General features: G+C 40.9%; 1 protein-coding gene across 8 annotated transcripts; it reads left to right on the top strand.

Annotated features, from left to right (window-relative positions):
* Positions 1–32: 32 nt before the first annotated feature.
* On the top strand, positions 33–27,792 carry tmpoa (thymopoietin a). Of its 8 annotated transcripts, none has more exons than XM_088072512.1 (13): positions 33–620; positions 11,270–11,387; positions 15,743–15,898; positions 16,104–16,234; positions 19,895–19,975; positions 21,032–21,160; positions 21,500–21,595; positions 21,747–21,839; positions 23,840–23,881; positions 24,576–24,740; positions 25,033–25,161; positions 25,385–25,485; positions 26,637–27,792. In XM_088072512.1, exons 1-13 carry the CDS (start codon positions 378–380, stop codon positions 27,058–27,060), a joined length of 1,908 nt encoding a protein of 635 aa, XP_087928638.1. In that variant the 5' UTR covers positions 33–377; the 3' UTR covers positions 27,061–27,792. The 8 variants fall into 8 exon arrangements, with proteins under 8 accessions (XP_087928638.1, XP_087928637.1, XP_087928639.1 ...); XM_088072511.1 differs by having other exon boundaries at positions 24,549–24,740; XM_088072513.1 differs by lacking the exon at positions 19,895–19,975 and having other exon boundaries at positions 24,549–24,740.
* Positions 27,793–27,873: the final 81 nt, after the last annotated feature.

Below are 27,873 nucleotides of genomic sequence, written 5' to 3'. Positions count from 1 at the left end.
ACAGTAACAGGAAGTTACTTCCGGTCCGGGCCGTCCCCGCCTATGAGAAGCAGTCCGGTGCAGAGTTCACCCAAAGCAGGCGCAGCCGCTGGACAAGAGTCGCTCTCATTTCTCCATTCTTCTGTGGCGGAGGAAGCGAAAGCAACAACAGCAAGTCATTAGTATTCTCGTTTTGTTCCTTTTTTTTCTTCTGACACACGGTTCCTACCGCGTTTTCTATTTTGTTTTGCGAGTTAACGTCCAGCAAGAGGCGCTGGTTAGCCGCTCCGCTCTCCGTGAACCTGCCCTCCGTCTCTCCCACTCTCCCCCGCGGTGTTAGCTAGCTAACCGACCCAGGCGACAGTGTAAACTCTGTCCCCCTCCACCCGCGCGCCAACATGCCGGAGTACCTGGACGACCCGTCTGTGCTCACCAAGGACAAGCTGAAGAGCGAGCTGCTGGCCCACAACGTGGAGTTGCCGAGCGGCAACCCGACTAAGGACGTGTATGTGCAGCTTTACCTCAAGAACCTGACCGCTCACAACAAGAAACATGCCCCGGCCGCGACGCTGGACGCCTTCTCCAGCGACGAGGAGCTGCCGCCGCCCGTCGTCTCCAGCAGAAGTCGTTCCTCCGGCAGGGTGAGTTTTATTAAGTGTGTCTGAATTAACGGTTATTGTAATTTGTAGACGCGTAAGTTACATGGCAGAAGGAAGAAGGGTGGTGCACTCTTCGGCAACTTCACTAAAAAGTTGTAGTTTTTAGTCTAATATTTTGGTTTACAATGTTAACTATACCATATCATGGCTACAACTAACATTTACCACCATTTTATTACTCTATATTTAAAGTAGTGTATTTAGTCACATGTCAAATGAAAAAGAAAATGCTAATGAGTTTGCACGTGCATCTAACTTCTTAAGATCATGCAATAAATCCAGACAAATCACTGAATGAACCAGCTATTCTTTTCAGTATAAAATATACATCTGCTTTAACTACGGAGTCCCTTCATCCATATTTTTTTTTTTTTTTTTGCCAAGGGTCCCCACCCTAAAAAAGTCCCAGTGTTGGTTTCTATACCACAGCCATTGATAGAAAGATGAACTTGTCTTCATTTTAGCCTTGAAGACATTTATTTTGAAACTGGACTACAAGTCGTTGTCTCCATTCTGTTATCCTTAAAGGGACAAACCATCTCAAAATCAAAACACACACAAATACACACCTTTTCCTCTTACTTTAAGTGCTATTTAATAGTTTAGATCAGGGCTGTTCCAACTTTTTTTTAACAGGGGCTGTATTACATAATGTGAAAATAGCTGGGGGCCAGCTGCTACTCACATCATGTGGGTTTTTGCAAATCCAACTGTTTCATCTATAAGTGATAAAGTATTCAACTTTCCACTGCTCCCGAAAGTGGTGGTCCTTGCTCCTGGACTTTATGCCTCTTTGCTGTGGCCTTGTAGTACCTTACAGGAAATATGTGGTGTTAGGTAACCCCTAGTTTGTTTGTTTACCATCTGTTTATGAAACAAATTTTTCGTCTATGTAGTTCCTACTTGGTGAATTTATTTGTTTGTTTGTTTTTTTGAAAAACTCAATAATAATGTCTCTTTCCAGAAATCATGACCTGGTTAACTCGATAATCCACAGACCTTTTTAACAGTTTCATGTAGGAACTATTTTCTCTCCACCAAACTATGCCTGCCAACTGCATTATCGTGCAGAAGGAAGTGTGCATCTACTCATGGACAAGAGGTTAGAGGCATCCTCCGCAGCTGAGCTGTAACGTTAGCTAGGTCTGTGGTGCCAGGTGATCATGGAGTAACTATTTTCTTTTTACCGAACAACACCCACAAACTGTATTGCTGCACAGAAGAAAGAGTGCATCTACTGCTAGCTCACCTAGCACCACTTAACTGGATAACGTAAGTGCAAGATTACATCTTGCATCGTCAGTAAAATCAGCCTCTTTTCCATTCATAGGTGCACACTTACCTCTGTGTTGTGTAGTTCGATAGAAAGGAAATAGTTCGTACATGAATCTTCTCACAACAAGGTCTGTGGATTATCTTTTGTGACCTGGTCATGATTTCTGGAAAAAGACATTGCTATTGAGTTTTTCAATTTTATTGTAAGAGGAAAAGTATGAAGTTTGAAAGTAAACTGTCCCTTTAAGGCCCCTGCTGGTCCGTGTGCCCCAGTTTGGAAATGCATATATTAAAACAAAAGCTCCATGAGTGAATCTGTTGCCACAAAACTGATTCATACCTTTCAGCTTTCACTTTGTGGTGAGGGATATGTGTGTGTGTGTGTGTGTGTGTGTGTGTGTGTGTGTTTGTTGTGCTTTCACTGTTAGTACCTGTTAGTACTGTTTCTTCGCTGATCGAAAGTCGTTCCATATAAAGTGCAGACCTGGTGCCGAGTGGGGTTTGTCTCCCTCCCACTCTCATCATTGGCTCTTTCACATGTAAATTTCATCACTCAGTGTTTTGAATGGTCAAAAAGCTTTACCTGTTGTTACATGAAATGAAATCACACCCAAAAACTGTCACAGCACAGATAAAGGAGCTAATAGGTGTTTGTTGTGTTTGAGTGGATGATGTCGCTTTTGTTGTTTTCCGTTGAATAATGCTTCTTGTTGACGAGAGTGTTTTGACTGCTTTGGTCTCAGGCTTAGGTCTTTGCATTGGGGCATACGTTCTCAGTTTTTCAGCATTCCTGTGTTGTTTTAATAATCATAATCCTCCTCCAGCCAGCCACTGGCTGCATACTTCCGAGCCTTCATACAGGAGCTTTCCTCTGAAGCATGAGCTCTAATGTCTGCTGACTTTCTCAAGAATATGATTATACTGTGGGATAGAAAAGCTAACAACAGTTTTTGCTCAATGAGTTTCTTTTGCGTGCTTTATAAAAATCCAGAAATGACAACAGGTTATCACAGTTATGGAATGTTTGCGGACTTTGGCTCTTTTGTTAAGGATTGTTTTGGTTCTGGTAAATAAAGTCAGACGCTAATATCACACATAGCCCTATAGAAAAATTATTTCATTATTTTATCTTTATTCAGTATTTGCCTTTAACCTAATCGCAGGTTATTAAAGCCTCAGCTGTATATTTCCTTTTATTGATTTTCACACCTAAATGGGGGCTGCAGATTTGTTTTTTTTGGTTTGGTTTTTTAAGTGTAATGTGATAGATAAAATTCATCAAAGATTTGTGTGTGGTGTGAAAAGAAATATTTGCAGAGTGTGATTGGATAAAAAATAAATTGATATAAATGCTTAATTGCACTATGCAGTGCACCTGTGTGGAAGCTTCTGCATCGTTATGTTTCTCCACTCTTTAATGCAGGTTTATTGATAATAATGATAATAATAATAAAAATACATTTCAACACTTTTTTGGAATCATTTTCTTGTTTGTTCTTGATATGGTTTTTTTTGCTTTTTACTCTTTTTTTATGCTTATTTCTGGCTTATGTCTTAAGTTGCTTGTTGCCTTCTTCCAATATATTTGAAACACATCAAATTAATTTGCTCAGGTTTTAAAGCTTTAAACTTTATTATGACTGGTTCATGGAGGCATACACTCACAAGTCAGGAATTTGATCTCTTATAGATAAATACTTTTTTTTTTAAAGAAGTCTCAATCAATTATTTCTCATTTGTTTATTCATTTTATGCACTTTGTATTTTTTATTTAGTTCAAATTTAGAGTTTCTTGTATTCTTTGATTGATCAGTTATTGGGATTTTTGACGCACTGTGTTTCTTGGCTGTTTTGTGAATTCATTTAGAAGTCACACTTTAGTGATTGCACAATATGTTTAATATTTGCTCTGTGAGAAAGTCTTTGAGTGTTGTATTTGTGACTCTGACAGGTGTGCAGCAGCATGTCTCTGGTCCAGACTTGTTTAGGGGGCAGTCACAACTGAATGAAAGGTTTAAATAAAGCAAAGGTGGTGACTAAGAAATGTCATGTAGGAGGTGTGTTTTCTCATTTATTTACTGCTGCTTTTATTTCAGATAATGACTGTGTGCAGGTTTTGTATATTTCCTTCACCTGAGAAGATTTACATTGACTCCCCCTCTGCTCACAGTTCAGTGGTGATTTTCTGCTGAGCTCCCGCAGTCAGGTAAAGGTTGCCTGACTGTTTGTTTAGAGGGCAGCTGTGGCTTTTTGTGTGCTCTGAAGTGTGGACAGTGAAGATCATCAATCTTTCATGAGTTTCAGATGATGAATAAATGCTGGAGGGGATAGGTGATGTTGTTTCATTGTTGGGTGTCCCAAACCAGATGAGTTCACCAGTTGATCAGGCAGTGATACATGTCTATAGGTGGCTTCATAAAGAGAACATTCACACTCTGAAGTGTAAAGTATGTGATATGACGAGGCGATAATATAAATGTGTGGAAGAGGAATGCAGAGGTGTGGTGCACTGACCCCCATGGTAATGAAACAGAAGCTCCACCCAGACCTACTGTTGGTTTACACCACTTTAACACAATGTGATCTGGATCTGCCTTCTATTGTGAAGCAGGAAGCCACATCCCAAACTGCTGGTTTCCAAAATTTAGTTTTCTTAAATCAGAGTCACAGGGCATTAACGTTAAATTTTTTGTTGCTGTCCCCAGCAAGATTTTTTTTTCTTGTGAGCTCACCAACTTTCTGAAAACTAAATCGTACCCCCATAACAAATGAAAAGCTGTCTAAAGAATTTCGTCCACTTGGTTTCACACTCACTAAGACCCACAGACTGTAAATTAATGGATATAGTCACTGTGATGTCAACCATTGGATTGTGGACTCTAGTTCTGAAGCTTCAAGTTTAGCATTTTGGCCTTCGCCATCCTGGATTTTTTGGAGCCATAAGTGACCATATTTGGACGAGAATCACTCAGAGACTCCTCAGAGAGCCTTTTAGTGCAACCAAACGCTGAACAAGCAACACTATCTTTTTTTTTTTTTTTTGGTCTTGTGTGTGTCCTGTCATTCTGTGTCCCCTCTCTAAATTCAAAAGATCTTTTCAGGAGGTCTTTTTTTTCCTCAGCAGCAGTTTGAGTCATAATGTGGCTCTGTCAGTGCAGTTAGAGCTGATCAGACCAATTAATGAGAGGAGTAGCTGTTAATAGTCACCGTAGTCACTGTAGAGTGAAGCCTATATGTGCAGGAACGTGGTGTCCTTCTAAGGTGTGTTAGTACAAACTTCTGCCAAATATACGAAGTGCAACATGCATGCTACAGTGTTTTCAGTTGTTTGTGAAGATCCGTGTACACGAGGATCGTTTTTTTTAATGTTATTAAATGAACGTGAATTGTTTTTGGGTTTTTTTAAACGCGAAGAAAAGACTTTTTCCAATTTTAGCAGGGCTGTTCTTGTCTAAATTGTAACCTCATTCTGTGAGAAACACAGCCAGATGCTAATGCACCACGTCATATGATCAATTTTCTGCAGCAGACAACAGCCTAAACAGCATTCCCACTCATTGAATAACTGGCATTTGCTGTCAAATTATAACTGTGGTCTAACTGTGGTCAACGTAAGAGTCTTGAGTCCTCTTGAGTCTTGAGAAGTTGTAAGTGTCTGACGTTGAACTGATGAGATTCTTTTGAGTTTAGATTGTGATCTAAAGTGATGGAGGAATGTGTTTTTCTGACAGAATGTACCAAGTGTAGCTGTAAGCTTGTAATGGCAGACATTGAGCAGTTTTTGGAGCAGCTGGTACTGTTATCTTACTGGGCTTGGCCTCCTAATTGAGGAAATACTTTACTGGGAAAGAGGAATTTGTGCTCGCCCTGCTACCACGTGCGTGTGTAGTAAAAAGTCAAGAGCTGCAGAAAGACACGACATGTGTGTCATTAGCTCGTCTTTTGTTTCCTCAGATAGCGCTGCGTTGTAGTGTCGATGTTTATCTTGTGCATCCCTCTGCTCCTGTGTCTCGGTGATTACAGGCTGCAGGTGGAGGCGACCCTGCAGGTGAAGAATTCATTCCAGACATTTTTGAAATGGTTAAGTGAAGTCAAAGAGGCTTTGTGTCTTCATGCATGAAGCTTCTCCTCTGTTACTGTTCTGTGTTTTTGAGTTTTAGAAGAATGAGCTGTAAATTATGAGGAATGTGTGACACCAATAATGCAAACCTTTGGTAATTTTAGCAGAGTAAATTATGGCCATTCACACATACTCCATTGTTACTCAGCCAGGCAGTGAGTTACGTCATGCAGCCACAGGTTCTGGCATGTCTCACCCTCTCACTACTCCAACCAGGCTGCAGTTTGGAGTTGTAAAGGAAAGTCTGACAGTGTTTGTAGTGAGTTTACTCCACCGAGCTAAGGCCGATTGGAGCTGTGAGCTCACACTTTAGTTATGCCTTTAAAGGCCAGGGTGTGGTCCGCAGAGGAGGGAGCATAGGGGCCTTGTTCCCTCCTCCTCCTCCTCCTCCTCCTCCTCTTCTGTTCCCGCTCTCTTCAGCTCAGCTTATTATGAAACAGCCTGGCTCCCATCCAGACCAAACCCTGCCGAGGGCCCACTGCGAGCCAGACGCAGAGTAATGTCAAACTCCATCTGTGTCTCACACATTTTTTTTGCACGCTGTGATCCTCGCAGCAGCACCTCTCCACCAAGCGTATCATCTTTGCATTCCTCACATTTTCCGTTGATTTGTTTCCAGACGAATGAGCTGCAGAGCGTCGCTTTAAGCCCAGATGTTGATTTGAAGCTTGCACTCAGTTTGAGAGTGGATCTTTTGTGGTCAGACAAAGAATTACAATGAGTGGTTTTGGTTTGGTGTTTTAGGTGGAAGGGTGCTGGTCCACCTCCATCCACTGTGATCAGCTGAGCTCAGTCAAATACTAAAAGGTCTCTGCCTGCATTCCACAGTAATACACGGCCTGGCTCCAGTGTTGCCAGCTGTTTTCAGTGGGAAGTAGCCAAAACAAAAAATTTTAAACTTTTGACCCGGACTCTAAAAGCATAGCAATTAGTTGTCTCTTTTTATGGTAAAGGATTAAAGGTCTGCCCAAAATGTATTTGTAGCTCAGTGATGTTGCTAGTAATGTGTTCTGCGTCCCAGAAGCAATGAAATCTGAAAGAATGCAGTTAATTCACTATTGATGGAGGACGCAGCGTGTTGTTTTCCCTGATGATGAGACATTGTGAACAACAAATCCATGTTAAAGCCATAGAAACAATGGCTTTGCTCATTTTGAAAGTATTTCTCAAGTCACAGAAACCACTGAGAACTGAAACATGTGTTTTGGATCTTATCATACTGTCTGTGATGTGTCAGTATTTTTGGTCCAGTGCTCTGTGCTGATCTGTCACCAGCCTGCCCGCCTGCCCTCATTCCCGTCTCACTGAAGCTCTGTAGCAATGGTGTCAGCAGCATGGCAAAGACCAGCTGGCATGCAATAACCTTATCAAGATCTCGCCCGGCAGTGATGTGTAATTCTTACCTCTCTGTGTGCAACATAAGAAGAGATGCACATTTTAAATATTCTTGAAATTATTCAGTTCAGTATCATTATAGAGCACCAATATAAGCATTTCAAATGCAAGTGCCACCATGGCTCAAGGCTTCAAGAACAGGTTTTTCATTCATATGTAAATAACAGCAGACAAAAGTAGATAGCATTAAGCAGAGAACAGAAGATAATATCAATAGCTTTACTGAGTTTGTGAGGCTGGCTTCAGAGGTATTGGGAAGACAGCTGGGAAGTAGCTTTTCTTTCTGCCAAATCATTTATTTCTGTGTCTATTAAATTTACTAAATCTTATGCCAGTCTAAGTGATTACTGTTTAAGAAACTCAGATGCTGTAAGGATTTCATCTGTAACTATGAATGTTTTTTTTTTTTTTACAACAGTATGTGTAGACTAGAAAATCATTTTGTAACCTCAGCTCACCTGCTACCGGAGTCAGCAACAACAACAACACAGGTGTTAGCAACAACAACACAGGTGGTACAGTCTGAATGTAATGTCCATATAGATGGAGCACAGGGAAATGTCATCGCAAGGCCACATTCTGCAGGAAATGAAGTGAAAACATTGCATTCTTCAGTCTGCCCACAGTGTGGAGAACCACACTGCTGGATGTGTTCGGCAAAGATGGAAGTAAAAGAGAAGTACTCTACCAGCGCAGGCCTAATACTTCCTGCAGCTGCTTCAAAGTAAAAGCTTTCAAGCAGAGAGACTGGAATATGACCTTTACTGTTGCATAGTTTTTTACTAAAGTGAGACATGTTGTAGTTTGTTTACACATAGAAATATAAAAATGCAGAGTGTGCCTTGTCTCTAAGGAGTATGAATCTTCGGGTGTTAGGATTTTTACTTGAGTGTACATACTCAGCTCTAATTGGGTTATTTCTTCAAGTTGCCACTATACGACCGGTACACAACAAAATGGTAAATGTCCTAACTAAGTTTCCATGTACCGTTATTGATATCTAAATGTTGGTGGATCTGGGGATCCAAACATAAATTTTGTTCTTTCATCATCAGATGCTATGTACAAACTGGGTAACTAACTTCATGTCTTCTGTTTTGAGTGACTATTACTGATATGGGGAAATTTTTCCTTTCAGGTGGTTGCAGAAAATGTATGCTTGTTGTCAATCAGTTGTCGTCTTTGCGGTGTGTTCATGTACAACTTTTTGGCCGAGACACAGAAAAATGTGAGGCAGCACAACAGTCTGCTTTCGTCATCGCTAGTCCTTTGATGTGTATTCAAAGCGTCAGGGCCTTAAACATAGAAATTCCCATTATCTGCCCTAGGGTTAACCACACACACCTTCACCTGATCAGATAATCACAGCAGTGCTGATATTCACTACAACAGCACCCGTCATGTGGGATATTGCCTTAATACAATAGTTGTACAAGCAAAATTTATTAGTTAACAGTAGTAATTGTAATCTTTTTTTTTTTTTGGCACCGCTAGCACAAATAGTTCTGTTACTGGACTGTTGCCTAGAAAGACTCAAATATTCCAGCACACTAGCTTGTTGATCTGTGTAAACGACATGTTGCAACATGCCATCTACTTTATATCATGTCCATTTCTGTATGTTTTCATTTATTATGCAACCGGGAAAATACAAGTCTGCTTTGGTGATGTGTTTATTTTCATGAGTTAACAGCTCGATCAGACAGTACGCTGTGACAGCAGCTGGTAATAACAGTTTGCAGTGAAGTATCCAGACTTCATCACTTACCATTTGTCCTCTTCCGATGACTATTCTACCTGAAAAAAGGTTTTAAAAAAATAATTAAAATAAAAAACAAGAAAATGTCCCCCCAAAATCCAGAAAACTGAAAAAAATATCCTACATTTTTTTATATAACATCATTTTTTAAATATATAATTATACTAAATAAAAATATAGTTTCTCTGACATTTCCCTCCCTTTTTTAAAAATTAGTTTTCAGCTCCTTTTCTTGTCACCTTTTACTGATTTCTTGTCATTTGTGGGACATTTCTCGGCAAGTTGCTCATTGCGTTTTACCCCATGTTTTTGAAAGAAATCAAACGAATTTGCTTAGGTAAGTGTTAAATAGCTTGTGAACGGTATCTTAACCCAGAACAAGAAAGCTGGCATTGATTTAGGTTCAAAGGGTTCAAGTCATATAATTAAAGTGTCATCTTATCGGCCTGTTATATTGACAGAAATTTTTATTTGATATTGATATTTCATTTCAAAGTCTTTATCTGACGATAATGATAATGTGCCAGTATTCTTGTGCATCTACACCAAAAATCTACTTTGGCCACCAAATTTAGGGGCTGAGTGGCCCATGGGGATAGTGCTTTTTTTAAAAAAAATGTTATCATCGGATAGATGACAGCGCGTGTAACTGGTATGCTCACATCATGTTTGTGCAAACCCTTTTCTGCATGCCTGTTTGGTTTGCTCCGCGGCAGAGCGTCCTTCAGCTGTGAGCCGGGGAGACACAGGGCTTCATTTCAGAGGCAGCTGGCTTCAAACAGAGTAATTTCCTGTGGGCTGGAGTGTGTGAGGGGCGGCTTCAGCCCCAGCGTGTTGTTTACTATCATGAAACGCCTGCAGCATCAGCATAGAAAGAGCCACCTTTTTCCCTCCTTTTTTTTTTCTCTCTGGCTTCACTTCATCTGAGGAAATTAAAGGGAAACTCCAGTTAAAGCTTCTCTTCTAAATCACGTGTTTTTGGGGGAGCATGAATGCACGTCTCACACATGCCTCCAAATGTGTTTAGAGATCTTATGTGAAATTAAGCAGCTGTGGATGTAAAGCGGTGATCATAAAGCGTCACTTTCTGATCACTGATAGCATGTTGTGTGTAAGTAGCAACCAGGTGAACAGGTTTCTCTAACTGTCTGACAGCTCGACAAACACTGCTTTCCTCTGAGTTAATGAACTCCACTAAATGCAGTGTTAATAAGACAGTGTTTGAAGGGGTGCCAGAGGGCAGCGTGGGTAACATCCATCTGGGGTGTAAAACCTCACAGTAGCCTTAATACTATATATGTAAAAATATAGTCCTTTCAGTGTCACGGAGAAGAAGAAAAAAGCTGTAGAGACTGATATTTGACTTCTTTAGGATACCAGCAAATGTTTTTTATTTTGTAAAAATGTGTGCTTTTAAGTCTGGCATCTGACTGTTTTGAAATCATTCAGGGTTCATATGGTCATGAAAAACATGGAGAAGTCGGGGAATTTGCAAATAGCAATTTCCAGAACTGAATTTAAAAAAAAAAAAAAAAAACTGAAAGTCTAACAATAAATTCTGTTTTTACAGTTTCAGGCTGTGATAAATTGTTTTGTTTTGGGGAATTTTGGAGGAAACATGCCTTCCAAACCAGCTGGCCCATGAGTTTGGAAGGAACTGCAAAAACATTTTCTTTAAAAATAACCGTTTTCTTCTTTAAGAAGGCCCCTCCCCTCAAAAAAACAATAGAACCACAAATAAGTTGCCAGAATGTTTTGGGGTTTTTTGAATAAAAAATAAAAGGTTAAAGATAAAATATATTTTAAAATATATTTTCTTGAAAATTGCCAAAAAACTTCAAGACAAAAAAAATACCAAAATGTGATACCAACCAGATGGTTGTTTCAGAGAATGGAGGTTCTTGAACATTTGCCTGAAAGTCCTGGAAATGCATTGGTAAAACTGTGAATGAACTCTGTTCATTACTTGCTGATTACATTGCCTCAGGACACAAATAAATCCATGCTTGCCCCAGACATGACCCTGATGAGTTTATTAAAGAGTACAGTCACCAATCGGTCTGCCCTGTCCTCCTTCCACAGAAAGCCACCAGGAAAACAGACAAGATTCTGCCCGACGAGCTGGATGTGACCCTACTAAGCGACGAGGGCCTCAAGGACGAGCTGCTCAAGCACGGCGTGGACGCGGGGCCCATCGTGGGTGAGTTCTCCCGTTAGCAGAAGCAGCAGCGGGGTCATGTGAGGTTAAACACTGAGGTGACATCTGCCCTCAGGACACACACACATGACTGCACTTCACACACACGGGGGATTTGGCATGTTGGAGCTACACACAGATGGAATTCACAAGCAGCTTTGACATGTTCACTCATGGAATGCTGTGTTTTTCCCACACAGGAAGTGAATCATCTGGAATGTGTCGCTCAATTAGTTTAACATGGTAGCACAAACATATCATACATTCACAAATAAGAGCTGTTGTTCTGGTAATCACCAAAGCACAAATCATCAGATAAACATGAAAGAAGGGGAGCATGCTTTTAATGTGAAATATTGATATGATGTCAAGTATTTTACACAGAGGAAAATGTCCCCCTTTATGTTGCCCCTCCATGTTCACGCAGAACCAGACTATAGTGGCATCATTCCGCTCCTGCGTGCATCACAGTACCCCGTGGTCAAAGAAGGCACAATGGGCGCGGTGTTTAACACACCAGTGTCCACCTCTAGCATGACATATAAAATATGCCTTGGCAGCACTTTCTAAACCATAACAAAGGCATAACATGTCAATCACAACCATTTACCTTCTCTGTGATATGGTAGCTGATCTCGTCCTCTGCTCGGAGAGACATTTTGGTGGTCTTAGACACAGTAGAACCAAAGTTTCACTTTCTCTATGCCTGACATTCTGCTGCGCCATATATATATTCCAAAAATCCCCTTAATGAACAGTCCAGTTCCGAAAATCTGTTTGTGGCAGCAGATTTTTTTATTTGTGTCAGCCTGCCACAAATAAATGACTGGGTGGGAAAACCCTGCATTCAATCTTACGGTGCGTACCCACCAAACGCGATTAAAAATGATCGCGCCTCAAGATTACATACAAAGTCAATGCAAAGACGCGATTTGACGCCTCATTTTGCCGGGCGACGCGATGGACGCGATTGCGCGGCGCGTTGGACGCGTTGACGCGAATTGGCGCGTTGGACGCGAAATTGCGTCGCGTCAACGCCGCGTCCAACGCTCGAGTTGAAATAATTGAACTTTTGCGGCGTCGTCGCGTGAAGACGCGCCGCGACAGCCTATCAGCGTTGAGATCGTCATCGACGTGCTGACGTATGGACGTCCTGGTGTTCCCTCGCAAAATCTAATCAAACCGCCAGAAACAATGGAGGAGCAGCTTATCGTCGCCGTCACCGCTCACAAAGAGCTGTACGACAGTTCCTGTCCCTTGTTGCAGGAGACGGTGGAACTCGCCGAGCTCACGCCGCCTCCGTAGGGTAGCATGCACCCAGAACCGACGTCGGCGCCTAGCCCGCAGACGACGCTGGGAACTTCTCCAGAGCAGGTGCGGTGCAGCGATCGTCAACGAGAGAATGAAATGGCGGAAGAAATGTTGTTGTTTGGGCGGGCTCAACGCGCGGCGCGATTTCGCTGCCGAGTCCCATTTTGGGGTTTTTGTACGAGCGTCAAAACTGGAGCGTCCGGCGCGACGCGATTTCATTTGAGGCGCGATGAAATAATTTTTATCGCGTTTGGTGGGTACGCACGCTGACCTGACCTTTAAAATTGTTTTTTAGTGCATGAGAATTTTTTTTTCGTAAAGTCGAGCATTATGCTGAATATAAAATGACATTTTAAATAGATGCTTTGCCGATTATCAACCAGTTTTGTATCATAACAATGTGGGTAGTTTGTGTAAACCTGTGATAAACTTCCCTCCATCACCAGATGTCTGCTCATTTGCAGCTTAAAATCCTCCAGAGAATGCTTTTCACATCATCATCATCATCATCATCAGTTTCACCAGCTCTTAAATTATTGTCTTAAGGGGAATTTCTTCAAATTTGGCACACACGTCCACTTTAACTCAAAGATGAACTGATAAGACTTTGGTTGTCAACAGTCACTATGACCTTACAAAGCATGTTTAACTCAAAACTTCATACACCAATTATGGCAACATTTTACATACATGTGCGATAGGAAAAAATGATGAAGTGCTGATATCTTATATCCAAAAGGTCAAAGGTCAGCTTCACTGTGACACCATAATGTTCTGCCAAAACACTTTTCTGTCCATTACTTAAAGTCATATCTCAGGAACAGAAGGAGAGACAGATACTTAATGTTTGACACTAATCTTAAAACTGAGCTGACTGGTTCGATCTTCTGTTCCGCCTGGTTGAAGATGTGTGTGAAGCATCCTTGTTTTAGAATTTGTAGCTTCTTTGCAGCAACATCCATATTTGAAGAATTGTCCGCTGTCATGGCTACACATGAGTTTAGAGAGACATGGATGTAAACTTACCTTGACTGGAGGCGTACAACCATAAGGCGGTAAAACTAGATTAAAAATCAGAATTACCTTTAAAATTGTTTTTTAGTGCATAAGAATTTTTTTTTTTTTGGTAAAGTCGAGCAAGAAGAAAGACAATCATTTGAGAGCTGGTGAAAATGATGATGATGATGATGTGAAAAGCATTCTCTGGAGGATTTTAAGCTGCTTGGGTCAAATTCTGCTTTTGAGTTCAAGTTTGGCAACGGTGCAGTATTTTGCAGCAGGGCTCCTGGTTCTCTCAGCGGCCTCCCTACACTTGACAAGATTCTGCTGCACTTTCAGCCAGCTGTCTAACACAACATACACGTGCATTCAAATAATCCAGCTGTCCATGTGGCTCACCAGCCTTCTAGCAGCTCTTAAGTGTCAACATGATTGTGTATTTGGGCTGTGAGTGCAGCGTAGAGTAGCTGCAGCTGTTGTAGTGCTCACGTGCTGCGTCTGTTGCACGGCCAGTTTAGACGGGGTGCAACACACAGAAACACGAGAATAATTAGATGATATGTGTGAAATGTGTCCGTCGGGTTTCAGGCTCAATAACTGCCTGATCCCACCCGTCACAGATAACCACAGAAGACGCAGGACAGCTCCATTCAGTTTTAACTCAATTTATGGAATGATTGTTCAAGTACAAGTGTGGGGTTGAAAACCTCAAAGAAAAACAAATCATGTGAGTTAATTCAGCCAATAAATTTTTTTGAATAACATAAATCATTTCAGGCACATCAACCAATCTATGTTTGTATGTAAAATCACCTGATTTCAATCAAACTGTTAAATGGGAACTTTGTTTTATCATGTGGAATACCATGTTTAGTTTAATCAATATCATTCTACAATTTGAATGCTTTGTTTTGGGTAATATTTGTGCTCTTTTTTAAACAGTATTCACAATAATTGTGAAATTATTCTTAATCTAACTTTTAAAGCCAAGCAAAATCAATCAGATTAATGGCTCATTATCATAAACCACATCAATGAGTCACATAATCACTTAATCAAATATTTGTATAAATCAACATAATGCAGTCAAGATCCAGGATATCACTCCGATTATAACTTCATGAACGTTTCAGGCCAGACGCTCTGATTCAGCTATACATTAGGCAATATCACAAAGGAAAAAAAGTTTAATTGTAAATGAGTGTGTTGTGTCTTATTTTGATAAATCGACCTAAATCATGGCATAATTCTTTTAATCATTTTAGTTACACCTTAGCTCTGAAATATCATTTCTGCATAAGGCCAATCAGTCCACAAACAAACAAAATCTTTTCTTAAATCATATTTTTTTTGTACCGCAGCATCAGTTCTATAAATCACAGAAACTAAACGACATGAATGAATGAATGAATGGATAAATGAATGGATGGCTGCAGATGCTTTCATAACCACACTGCTCGCGCACTGCATCAGCAATTAACTTGCTGTCAGGCGTTATTTTCTTTATTGTTAAGCAAACATTTACATACCAGTGGTGTCTCTCTGGTTGTCTGATCACTGATACAAACTATACTCCAACCTGTTTCTCGTCACAGGAGACGAACAAAGGAAGCGCTCGCTCTCTCTCTCTCTCTCTCTCTCTCTCTCTCTCTCTCTCTCTCTCTCTCTCTCTCTCTCTCTCTCTCTCTCTCTTACTCCCTCTCTCACTCTCTTTTGCTACTGAAGTGATATAAATCTAAGTCACAACAAAAGAATAAAAAAGAAAGCAAGAGTCCTTCACTTTAACAATATCACCAAAGCATAAATATAATAAATATCAAGGTGATGGTAATAATGATGCTGAAATGAATGTAGGTGAAAAAACACCAACAGTAAGCCAGTTCTTTCAGAGGAGGGCTGGGCTCTCTCTGCTCTTCAGTCTTGTACGGATGTTATGTAATAATTTCCAGTTATCGGGATTTCCCCCTCACTGCCACTCAGAGACATGTGACAGGTCAAGTCCTTTTCTGCAGGTTTGATCTAATGTCTCCCCCTGCTCGTCCTCACAGCCTCCACCCGTAAACTGTATGAGAAGAAGCTGCAGCGGCTGCTGGATGACGGTCCTGCTCAGCTGCCGCAGCCCAAGCTGGTTCTCACAGAGATACAAGTCAACCACAACCACAACGGCAACTCCGAATCGGACCTGTACAGCGACAAGGAGGACGGTAAGAACTCGTGTCGCACTGTTTTTTACTGATTTTATTTTCTATACACTGCGGTAGTTTAAACAGTGTTGTGTTCTCAGTGTGCTGACATGAATAAAAACAAACAGCTGTCTGGTACGGTGGAGATCAAAAGTAACATTTTGCTCTTCATAAACTAAACCTACCCACATGTACCAGTGTGTATGACTGTGCTGTGTTTTGTCAGAAGTGGCAGCCCCACCAGAAGAACCAGAACCGGAACCAGAACCTGAACCAGCTCCGGTGGTGGAGAGACCAGTGAGGAGCCGAGGGAAGACGCCCGTCACCACCCGCACCCGCAGCAGCCAGCACCACACGGTAACTAACTGCTTACCAATATTCAGTCACGGTGAAAACAAGCCAGCACATCAGTCTGTGTACATTTACACAGTCTGTCCTCACACTGTCTGTGGACCTCTGAATGGAGAAATGACCCAGATGTCTCCAGTCCACTGTCTGTTGTCATAAGGACCATGATATCAATCTGTTTTTGCCTAAACAGATTGCTGTGATGGAGCTTTGGTGACTCAAGTGTGTGTGCGTGCGTGCGTGCGTGCGTGCGTGCGTGCGTGCGTGCGTGGGTGCGTGCGTGCGTGCGTGCGTGCGTGCGTGCGTGCGTGCGTGCGTGCGTGTGTGTTTATGATAGCAGTAGTTTGGATGTTGACTGTGTTTCATTCACTTGGGAAACAGTTAACCACAATGATAGAGGAGCGGTATACTTCCTGGACTAATTGCAGGTTTGAAAGCCAAGTTGTAATGTTTCCATTTCAAGCGTGTAATAGTTTGCCACCTTCTGATAGTTTTTCTAAGACGGTAATCAGAGCTGAGATCAAAGTCTGTAAACTCAGGTCATATTGTGTTTAACAATCAGAAGCCCTTTTTACACACAGATCGCATATACAGTCCCTACAAAGTCCCTTCTTTATGCCGCATCTGCATTTTTACACAGAACCAAACAATGAAAATACAACAATAACAACAGCAGAACATGGCAAGAACAGTTATTTACCTTCCCTGTTATATAGTGGATGGTCTCGTCCTCTGCTCAGAGGCTAAGGATCTCCTGAATCTCATCATTTTCCCAATATGAAGACATTTACAGCTCTTCTATTGTTCTTTGAGTTAGTCGCTTACTGCTATCAGCTGCTTTTTAAATCTCCTACTATGCTACGTATAATACGTCACGCCCATAATCCTGTCCCGCTCTGCTGTCCCTTTGACATAGGAGGACAGGTAGCATTAGCAAGCTTGCTATCATGGACAAACAACATTGTGTGTTCAAGTTTAGCAATGAGAAGTTTGAGGCTCTAATGGTGTTGGTGAAGAAGAGTAAATCCCACCCTTTCAGGAAGTTTTGTTCTCAATTATTTAAATTAATTTAAGTTAAGTGAATTTGTTTATTTTAATTATTTATTGAAATTTAAAGTGTCAGTATACAGTTTGAGTAGTCTGTTAATGATTATATTTAATTGTACATGTTCTTAATCTTCATTATCATTGCTATAAAGACAGATTTTTGGAAGTATTTTATGTTATTTTATTTTATTGTAATTTAACTGTTGTTTTTGGCACTAGCAGCACATCTTGTGCGTGGCTGAGACCCCAAACTAGGGACTTGCACATGTAGTGTGTACTGTGCAATTTATGGACACTTTTTATGGAGCCTTTCATGTCTCTGCACAATGTACTTCTTAGATTTGAATTGACTTTTATCTACTTATTTTTATTTTGCTATTTATTGCAAGTGCATAATATAATATGACAAAAGAAACCTCAATCCTAACTTGGAAAGTTAGAACGGTTCTTTAATAGCTAAATTCTTATCCTGATACAAGACAGGATTTTCCCAAAATGCAGTTAAGAAACATGTTTCTAAAAGACCAACAATCCTAAAAGTCTCACTGAACTGGGATAAGACAGGAATTCAGACTTGTGAAGTTTCTATAATGAGGCCCCTGGCTGAAACATAGCAGTGTTTCTCCTTAGGCAGGTATGATGGGACTCCCGGCAGCTGGGGTTCATTATACAGTTTCCTCTAACCTTGGCAATGGAAGTGCTTCCTCATTTTATTGGAGAGCAGTCACACCCAGCTCAGAGTGTGTGTGTAGATTCAGTGTATCTGCGCCGCTCGCTACATGTCACATTCAAAGCACATGATGTGGATTAGCTGTTGCCATGCACGCCGGATGCTTCGAATCTCTTCACACACTCACTCTTCTCCACAGTGCTTCAGTCCCATCATCTTCCTTTTCTTCTGCTGTTCCACGTTTTTCTAGAGTTTATCATAAAACCTCCACCCTCACTGTGTTTTATGTTGTTCTGTAGATATTCACAATGATCCAGAGTGTTATCAGATCATGTTTGAACAGCCTGTTAAGGAAACAGCAGTGTGGACTCATCTCCCATGTGTGTAGTAAAGCAGTGTTGCTGTGGATGTGATTGTGAGCAGCTCCTCCTGCTGTTCCCTCTGTGAACGTGCACCTGTTGAGCCGAGGCCCCGAGGTGTGTGTGTGTGTGTGTGTGTGTGTGTGTGTGTGTGTGTGTGTGCGTGTGCGTGTGCGTGTGCGTGTGCGTGTGCTGAGGTGTTTACCCTTCTTTCTTGGTATGAACTTTCTAGTAAAGCAGCAGTGGTACTGTGTATTTATAAGGTAGAGGACGTGTTCCAGTGTTGGCATTAGTGTAGTCACATCAAGTGAAAGGAATAAACAGAGTTAAACGTGTGCTCATGTGATAAGCAGTTAGATTTCCTTCTACTGGTGTTGCGTGTGTTTGAATTCCGTTTCCTTTCCTTGAATGAGTGAAACATTTGCGTCAGCCAAATCCTTTGTCTATACCTGTCTTCCTCTTGGTTTTTGCACATCGGATACCTTGCACTTTAAACTGCAAACCAAATCTATTCACAAATAAAGTAACCTGATCGCAAACTAGGGGTGGAATCAATGGGGGCCCGATGATATGATATTATCACAATTCTTAAGTCACAATAAGATTGCGATTTGAAACGCGTTGCGATAAGCTAAGAATTGTGGTAAAATACACTGTGATATGTTGCAATTTATTATGTTTTTTTTTTTTTTATCTGAAAATGTAATCCCAAAAGATTTTTTTTAATCTGTTTTATTTAATAGGCTTTCAGTCTTTTCATCTCACTTGAGTCACTTTTACTATAGCAAATTGTATCTAGAAGCCTGAAAAAGCTATTGATTTTATTATTCTAGTAGGTTACAAAAATTTTAATTTGTGTTTGTAAAAAACACAGAATGACCTCATTCTAATTAGGAGATATGGCATTTTTCTGTTTCAAACTATTGTTATTATATCAGCCTTTAAATTTCCAACAGCTGTTGACCTTTCGTCCAAAGCCTCAAATTTTTTATTTATTTACAGAGATCAAAAGCAGCAAAACCTCACATTTAAGAAGCCGTAAACAGCAAATGTTTGACATATTTGCTTGATAAATGACCTAAAAGCTTAATTGCAGTTTTCCTGTTGATTGACTGGTTGGTTATTGTCTGTGGCATTATACTGTTACAGAGCCTCAGGGAAGCAGTTTCATGTCAAAGAGGTTTTATTTCAAGTTCTATGGATTTGTGTATGCGATCAGAAATTAGCCTGTCACGGTGCAAACACGCAGTCAGTGAACAAAATGTGTAATGTAATCCACTACAACACCATCTATACCTTCATAACTTAACCAGAGTTGAATCAGCACCTCGTGTCTCTGCTTAAACACAAGTCACAAAAAACTGAGCAGGGTGAGCCATTACAGTGATTAGTTATGTCTATGTTTTGTTAATGTTGCAGGCAATATAGTCTTTTTTCATTCTGAACTTTACCAAGCAACAAAAATGCAGTACATATGGGCACGCACGGACGAATATCTGGACTGACGGTAAAGCAGACATAATGGTGATAAATGGGCCATAAGTCTAACAGGTATTCACACTGTCTGCTGGTATGTGCATGCCATGTGTGCAGAGAGACCAGTTGATGGATGAAGATGATGAAGAGCCTGTCCTGCAAATAAGGCGCAAATCCAGGAGGTTGTCCAGTAGAATGGTGAATACTGTCTACACTCCTTTGTCTGCACATCAGCGCTGTTTTTGACGAAAGCCACTGGTGTTCAGTTCACACTCTGTTCTGGGCAGGAATCTCAGTCACCTTCACACCTGGCTTCATTCTAGCTCCTATAGTGTTAAAGGTGTCGAGTCACAGTATAAAACTGCTTTATGGTAACTGCAGCTTAGATTTGATAACAGTATTTATTATGGCTCTGCAAAAGACGAGGACAGATTTCAGCCTTCCCACTGTACAAATATGTTTCCAACTGGCTTATTCACTTAACTTCATAAACAAACAGCAAATGTACTTATTCATCCTTTCAAGCTTTGCACCTCTTCTCTAGGCGGGTTTCCATTAACCTTCAAATTGCGCTAATTAAAATTGTGAATGTAAAAGTTTTTACGCTCACATGAGGTGGTATATCAAGTTTTTTTTAAAAAAAAAAAAACATATTTTGCAAAACTGAAATGGAAACACTTTTTGGGCTTTTCTATGTCACGTGATGCTATGGCTATGTTGTCAGTAGGAACTGGCTCCCGCATGATGCAGCAGGAGCTACAAGAGCTGTTAGTGCATCACATAACTCTTCAAAAGTTGAGCGGATCATCTGGAAGTTTTGAATCCACAATTCCTCTGTGAAATTATGGACTATCACCTCCCAGAAATCCCTCATACGTGGCCACTCCCACGTATAAGGGGCTTGCCTTTCCATTATCGCTCGCCTGACACGCATACGTGGCCTTGGATTGGAAATAATGACGGCTAGTGTGGTGGCTGCAATAGAAATAAAGCTGCTAATGTTTTGAACGTCCATCACCATGCTTGTTGGAATGTTGTCACCAGAGGAGAAGTCTCAGAACATCAGTCAGTGGAAACGCAGTCATCTCACAATTTGCTTTTTATTGACATTTTGAAAATATTGCCTAAGTTTTGCGCAGATCAATAATGGAAACCCGCCTTCTGTCTCACTTGTCACTCTTGCTGTAATTATCCCTTCCTGTCCACTGCTCTCTCCATACTCTGTCCATAGCTCTAGTCTTTCTGTCCCACCAGATAGTGCCTGAGGATCTCAGGCCTGTATTGGCAGATCAGGTTCCATTGGAGTCTATCACGAGGGTTCACCACAGACTGGACAGTCCAGTTCGGACTGAATCTCCCTCCATCTCGTCCAGACCTGCACAGGTAGCTCTGGGTCTTGGCCACTGTGGCTGTTTGTTCACTCACTGATAACTGCACAGAATCATGACTTTGTGCCAATATCTGCTGATCTGTTGAAGAGACGAGTGCTTCCCCGTCATGTCATCTCAAACTGCATCCAAGGGTGGTCGTGTGTTGTCAAATATGTGCATTATCAACCAGTCTGATGGTCACAAATGGGTTACATTTTCCTTGCTTCTTTGTCACGGTGAAGGTCTAGCACAGCCATCAGGGACTTTTGGTGCTTTACTAATTTGTTTTTCTATATTTCTCTTCGATGACTTTAATTGCAAATTCTCAGCTTTGTTTTATCTGCTGATGCAGCTGCCTCAGAGTCCAGCAAGGGACACTCCATCCCGTAATGTGGGCCATAAACCAAAGTCTGATCCAGTGAGGATGGCTGCCCAAAACACAGCCAAGGTCTGTAGAGCTGCTCACAAAAAGTGAGAGAGAAGTTTAGAAGTTTGAAGCATACTGAGGTGTAACCAGCTCTTTGGTTTCAGTTGGATATCTAGTCCTCATAATTCTTAAAGAAAGGTCTGCTCACTCACCTTCTGTCTGAAATATGTAGCTCCTAGAGGAAAAACCACAGCTATATCTTCCCAAACTCAGCAAGGATTCATCTCACAAGACAGTCGCTCTACTCGACACCGCTGTGATGGAGGTTTGCCTTTTTTCTGTTTGCCATCTACATTACCCCCTGGAAACCAGAACAAATTGGCTTAATTTCTTTCAAAAACATGGCAAGAAGGCAAAGAGCAACTTTAGGAGAAGTGAAGCAGAAAAATTAATGAGAAATTAGTAAAAAAAATAATAATAATAATAATAAGAAATAAATAAATAAAATTTAAGTACAAGAAAATTACTTGAAATTTTTTTTTTAAATAAATAAAGTAAAAAACAAATTAACAAGGAAATGACCTGGAGTAGTTCTTTATAATTATAATAATTGTATCTTATCTTTTATATTGAAATATTATTTCAAATGTTAAATGGTAATTATAAATATAGTTTATATAATTATATATATATTTATATATATATATATTCTTCCTAAATCTAGTAATATCTTGCCATTTGTAGAACATTTCTTACCAAGTTGCTTATAGTCCTTTTTCCAATGTTTTTAAAAGAAATTTAAGCATTTTGCTCCAGCTTTAAAGGTGTAAATATTCGTGAAAGGCATCTGAAAGCAGCACAAGAAAAGTAATGTCACTCCAGGTTTCGAAGGGTTAAGCAAAGTAAATTTTACATAAAATCCCATTTGGTATATCCACAGTGTCATGTCAACACGTTTGTGTAGCAGTTAATCAGTGCGCACAGTGGTGATGAATTGTGGGTTATGGTGCACTGTAGGGTGGTGAAGAGAACGTACTCTTCTGATTGCATTCCTTAACCTGCTTCATGGTTCCTTACAAGTGTCAGCATCAGCCATGTGGCCTCAGTCAGCACAGTTTCAGTCCTCTGTCTGTCAGTGTCTAGTCACAGTGTTGCTCTGCACTCACAAACACTTTGACAGAGCACCTTGCTAGCTGAATTTTTACACATGGGTACTTTTGTGGCGTGTCATATCCCTGTGTCTGTCACCACATCCAGTCTGCCTCTTCTCTGTCAACAGGTTGATTTTGTTTGTGAGGAATAGACAAACAAAAAAAAAAACAAAATTAGAGCAGTAGGCTTGTCACAATAACTACATTAGTGTAGTTTGCTAGTAGCCTGCAGCTGTACTTTTGGAGTGGAAGAGGTGCAGTCCTGATAGTCATTAGCCTGCCAACCCCTGACAATGAGCCAGAAAATCTGACAATTATAAGACCTGTGTGCAGCGATTGTCCCTTTTTTCTCTCCATCCCCAGATCTCCCAAAGAAAAATGAAACAACACTTGAAAGACGATACAGTGTAGCCTGCCGGTAGCCTGCAGCTTCATTTTCAGAGTGGAAGAGGTCTTGATAGTCATTAGCCTGCCAACCACTGACAATGAGCCAAAAAGTCAGTCAGTGCAAAAAATGCACCATTGAAACCCATTCAAACTGCAATTTTTGATCCACCAGCCATCAAAGCATAAAAACATACACCTCTTACGACATTCTGGGCTTTTGACTTGGAATTTGTCATTTTTACTATTTTCCACCTAATTATGTCATTTTTACCATATTTGGCATATGGAGAAAATACATGCTATTTCCACTAGGAGCACTGTCACAATCACTGTTGCTGCTAATCACTGACATATCCCAGACTGTGATCATCAAAAAACAATCTACTTTGCATGTAGTATACTAATAATAATTCTTTTATGTTTATCTTTTAGTCTAAAAATATAGTGGTGTCATGACAAAAACCTGGCATTAAAGGGTTAGAATTCTGAAAATTAATGAATATTTGATATTTGGGTTAGGACTGATGTTGGTTAAAATATTGACTCAATAAAAGTAGAAAATCATATTAAATGTATGATTTTTAAAACTTGTTATTGAAAAGAGCCTTTTTTGCGCAGAGTGACAGCTGTGGACAGCTGTGTTGATTAAAACAAAAGTGCCATCTGTCTGTCAGATGCACAGAGACAGGCGGCTGAAGAATGCGGCTGAAACGTGGCTGGTGTAGACAGGGTGTGAGGTTTCAGCCAGAATTGTTTTTGATCTTGTGTATTTGTGTTGGTGTCCCAGGAGCCAGAGCCAAGAATCAAACCCTTAAGACCTGCAGCAAGGGTGCGTAGAATAGTTTTTATTTTGCCGGAATCATAGACTGTACATAAAGATGGACAACATGACAGCTGATCGCGCCATGGTGTCTGACTGCAGTATAGGTCATAAAGCACTCCCCTCCATATTAGTGAATGGACATAAGCCAAACTAAAAACTCAAAGTACACGCCAAATACATTTTTCCCAAAGATGGTTTCTGATCCTGAAGGTAGATCTCATCACCCTGATGTTTGTTCCAGTTATAATTTTAATGATAAGTTCTGTTTTAGTGATTTATTGAATTATACAAAAAGGGGATTTTCCTCCAGAATTGACAGTTGTGACAGCTAATCCATGTGCTCACATTCAATGGGGCTGCTCGTGATTGGTTGGACGTGTTTTGGCGGGGACTCCGCATCAAGGATAACGCTATTATGCAAAATCCAGCTCTCAATGATGTCACTGGTGCAAAATGGCAGCAGCCATATCTGGGGTACTTTAGCTTCATTTAAGCATAGCGGGGGCAAGTGGGAGTGCGTCATCCATCTTTATATACAGTCTATGGCCAGAATCAATCACTGAAACCATTTATATTTAGTCTGTTTCGCATAAAAGCACGTTCTTTTCCTTCTTTGCTTTATTTTGTACATTTTTGAACATGTATATTTAATAATGTAGCCTGTGTTCTTCAGGCTGGCTCTTTAACTTTTACAAAACAGAGTCTACAGCCAGCTGCCAAGCCGTCCTGCCCTTCCTCCCCTCCGGTTCATCCCGCCAAAGTCAACCCGGTCACCTTTAGCCCCATGTGTGACATCTCACCCATAAAGAGACAGGGGTGCCACTGGTCTCCATCAGACCAGTTTGATATTGTCTCTGCAGCTCGGGTACATATCTAATCAGACATCTGTGGTCACTGCTTTTCCTTCCTTTCCCTTTTTTTTTCTGTCCGTCACTCGTGTTTCTCTTTAACACTTGGATCTGAATGCTGCATTGTCTCTGCTCAAACATGAACGGTTGAGACTCTCAGTGTATAGTTCACAGTTTGGGGCTGTTAATGATCAGTCAGTTGTGTGAGCAGCTGTTGAGGGTGTTTGCAGGAACAGTTGTGTGACAGCTGAACTGCTGGCTGGTTAAACAGCCCCGACACACAGTCACACACACACTGTCTGTGAACAGGACGTTGGCCCCCCAGATGTCCCGCTGCATAAAAGGAGGCAGCAGAAAATCACCAACCTGTCCTCGTGCAGCCCTGCGAAGACGCTCAGCTGCTCGTCCACACTGTCCCAGGACGTGTCAGTGAGACAGGTAGACTGTTAGACAGCAGGGACTGTTCTGTTACATGTTCACAAGGTGGTTCATCAGTCACCATGGTGGTTTGTCCAGCCTTTTTTTGAAGTGGACACGTGGTGAGAGGTGTCTGATATCACGCAGGGCGCCCTCTGCTGCTCCAAACATGCACCTACAGGTGGTTGTGGTGAAGTCATCTAAATGTAAAAAAAAATTGTCTGTGCTTGTTTTTGTCTTTTAGGTGGAGAAAATTGCAGCCAGCGAGCAACCCCCGAAAGTGGAGGCGACTGACATCCTGAAGGAGCTGTTACCAAATGACATCAACAGTCCAACAGGAATCACGTAAGTAACTAGTGGCCAGTTGTCTACAAAATACTTTCATTTTTAATTTTTTTTCAACCAGCAGTTATGCATTCAATCCTTTTTTAAAAAAATTTTATTATATTTTTTATTCTTTTCATGTCAATCTTCAACACTACTAAGTACATATTCAGTGGTAATATTACTTCCCAGAAAATACTTATTAATTCGGCATATAAATCCCACTTGAGGCTGAAATTATTTTACCATAAAAAGCCCTGTGTCAACAACTGTGTCTTAAATTTCCCTCGGGATCAATAAAGTACCTATCTATCTATCTAACTGAAGGGATTCCATCGACAGAAAAACATTGTCAAAGGGCTTTTATTTTGAAAGTGAAACAGGAAAGGTTGAGTTATACAGATGTATGGTGCTAACATAGTTAACAATGCTAAAGGGGCTTTGCAGTTCAAAATGAAGCAGGTTACTCACCAGGGCGGCCTGGAGGGGGAGCGGAGGGCGGAAATAAAGGGGGTAAAAACATGAGGTTCAGTAAAGCGGTGTATGACCTGCTGACTGTGTCTTTGTCTGAGGGTCCATATAGGGCTGATTATGTATCAGTGCTAACCTGTCAGTTCATGACCTCATATTTACAGCACTTGTGTAATAAGTCCTTTGTGAACAAGGAATGGACCAGAACTGACACAGAAATCCCGCGGATCCTTAAAAAGTCTTAAAATGCATTAAATGCATTAATCTAAAAATAAGGCTGTAGTTGGTATGAAAACCCATACATGGGATATATATATATGTATATATTATTATTAATCCTTTTTTTCTGGCATTGCATTGTAAAAGCTAAAATAATGGGAAACTTTGAAAATAAATTAAATAAAAAAAGATTATTTACATATACCTGTTAAGGTCATGTTTTATTTCATAAGAAATATTTGGGCAAAATTCCCCCTTACCTAAAGTAAGTGATGTCGGTTCATGTTTATTTTTTACTTCAGTTCTGGCTACTGTATAATTGGTCTTAAATGTCACTCTTAGTGGCATTAAGAACGTCTTGAATCCTGCTCTGCCCTCAGCTACAGGAATCCTGCTAAAAAACAATCATGGATCTTCTGAGACTGAAAACAGTTCCTCTCACTTTGAAAAAACAGTGACATTAAATTCCTTGTCTCTTGCAGCGCCACCTGTCGACGACCAATCAGAGGAGCCGCCGGTCGCCCAGTGAAGTCCAGCGACCTGTGGAACGATGAAAACTGCCTCTTCCCTCCAAAAACCACCAAGAAAACCAGCTCCTCCTCCTCCTACACAGAGAGCCGCACCATCAACAGAGTAACCAGGCTGCCCCCCTCCGCCTCTTCTACCTCCTCTTTCTCCTCCTCCTCCTCCTCCTCCTCCTCCTCCTCCTCCTCCAGGCTTCTGTCTGCAGCGCCCCCTGCAGCACAGACCAAAGCTGCACCTCGCGGCTTGTCTCTGTGGATAAAGCTGTTCCTGCTGGCCGTTGTGGCTGTTTTCCTGTTCCTGGTCTACCAAGCCATGGAGACCAACACCATCAGCCCGTTTGGACCCTCAGACACAGCAGTGGCCAGTGACAGCGCAGCGTAGAGAGCGCACAGAGTCTGAGGGGGAAAAAAAGAAGCCTGTCTGCTTCTGTTTTTTAATTTTTTTTCAAGTGTGAATCTGCATTGTAGCCATTTTGTTCCAGGGCGCTGTGAAATAACGACATCTTCGCCCCTTTTTTTCCTCAAGATTTTCTTCTTTTTTTTCCTTTAATTCCTGAATCAGTTTCCAGTGAATACCTTGAGAGAAGCGACAGCTGTCTCATTGACACTCTGAGGTCTCCGTGACATTGTAGTGAAAGGACAGTGCGTCCCGTGCTGTCAGTCTGTCAGGTTACAACAAAGCCAGCCACACAGTAGCTTCCATAGAAATATGTGAACTCATGTTTTATTGCCATTTTTTTTCAATGTCATACTTGCATGGTGCGTGTGTGAGTGAGTGAGTGAGTGTGTGTGTGCGTTTGTAATGAATGTGTGACTGAGATTTTTTTAATTTTATTTCACATTTTGCCTTAGTGTCTGTCTGTTGGTCATTAACAGCCTTGAAGATGGAGTTTGAAGCTGTATTTTTGTTTTGTACCTTATTGACCATCTTTGTTAATGAGACAGGGAGGCTTGTTATTATAATCCAAATACTGCTAAATATTCCTAAACCCAAAAACCAATATTTTCTTAATGTTCTCTTCTAATAAACTGAATGTCCCTATGTATTCTACTTAATTATGTATTCACTGTCACAAATATTGAATATCCACTCAATAAACTATTATGTTGTTAATGTGCCTGTGAGTGATTTATTCACGAGGATATGATATGTATGCATTTCAAAATGTAAATTACATTTTGTTACTGATATCTA

Source organism: Plectropomus leopardus, chromosome 22, assembly GCF_026936395.1.
Source record: "Plectropomus leopardus strain MGB_pleo_1.0 chromosome 22, ASM2693639v1, whole genome shotgun sequence".
NCBI classification, from domain to species: domain Eukaryota; kingdom Metazoa; phylum Chordata; class Actinopteri; order Perciformes; family Serranidae; genus Plectropomus; species Plectropomus leopardus.
This window is presented reverse-complemented; position numbering and strand designations above follow the sequence as displayed.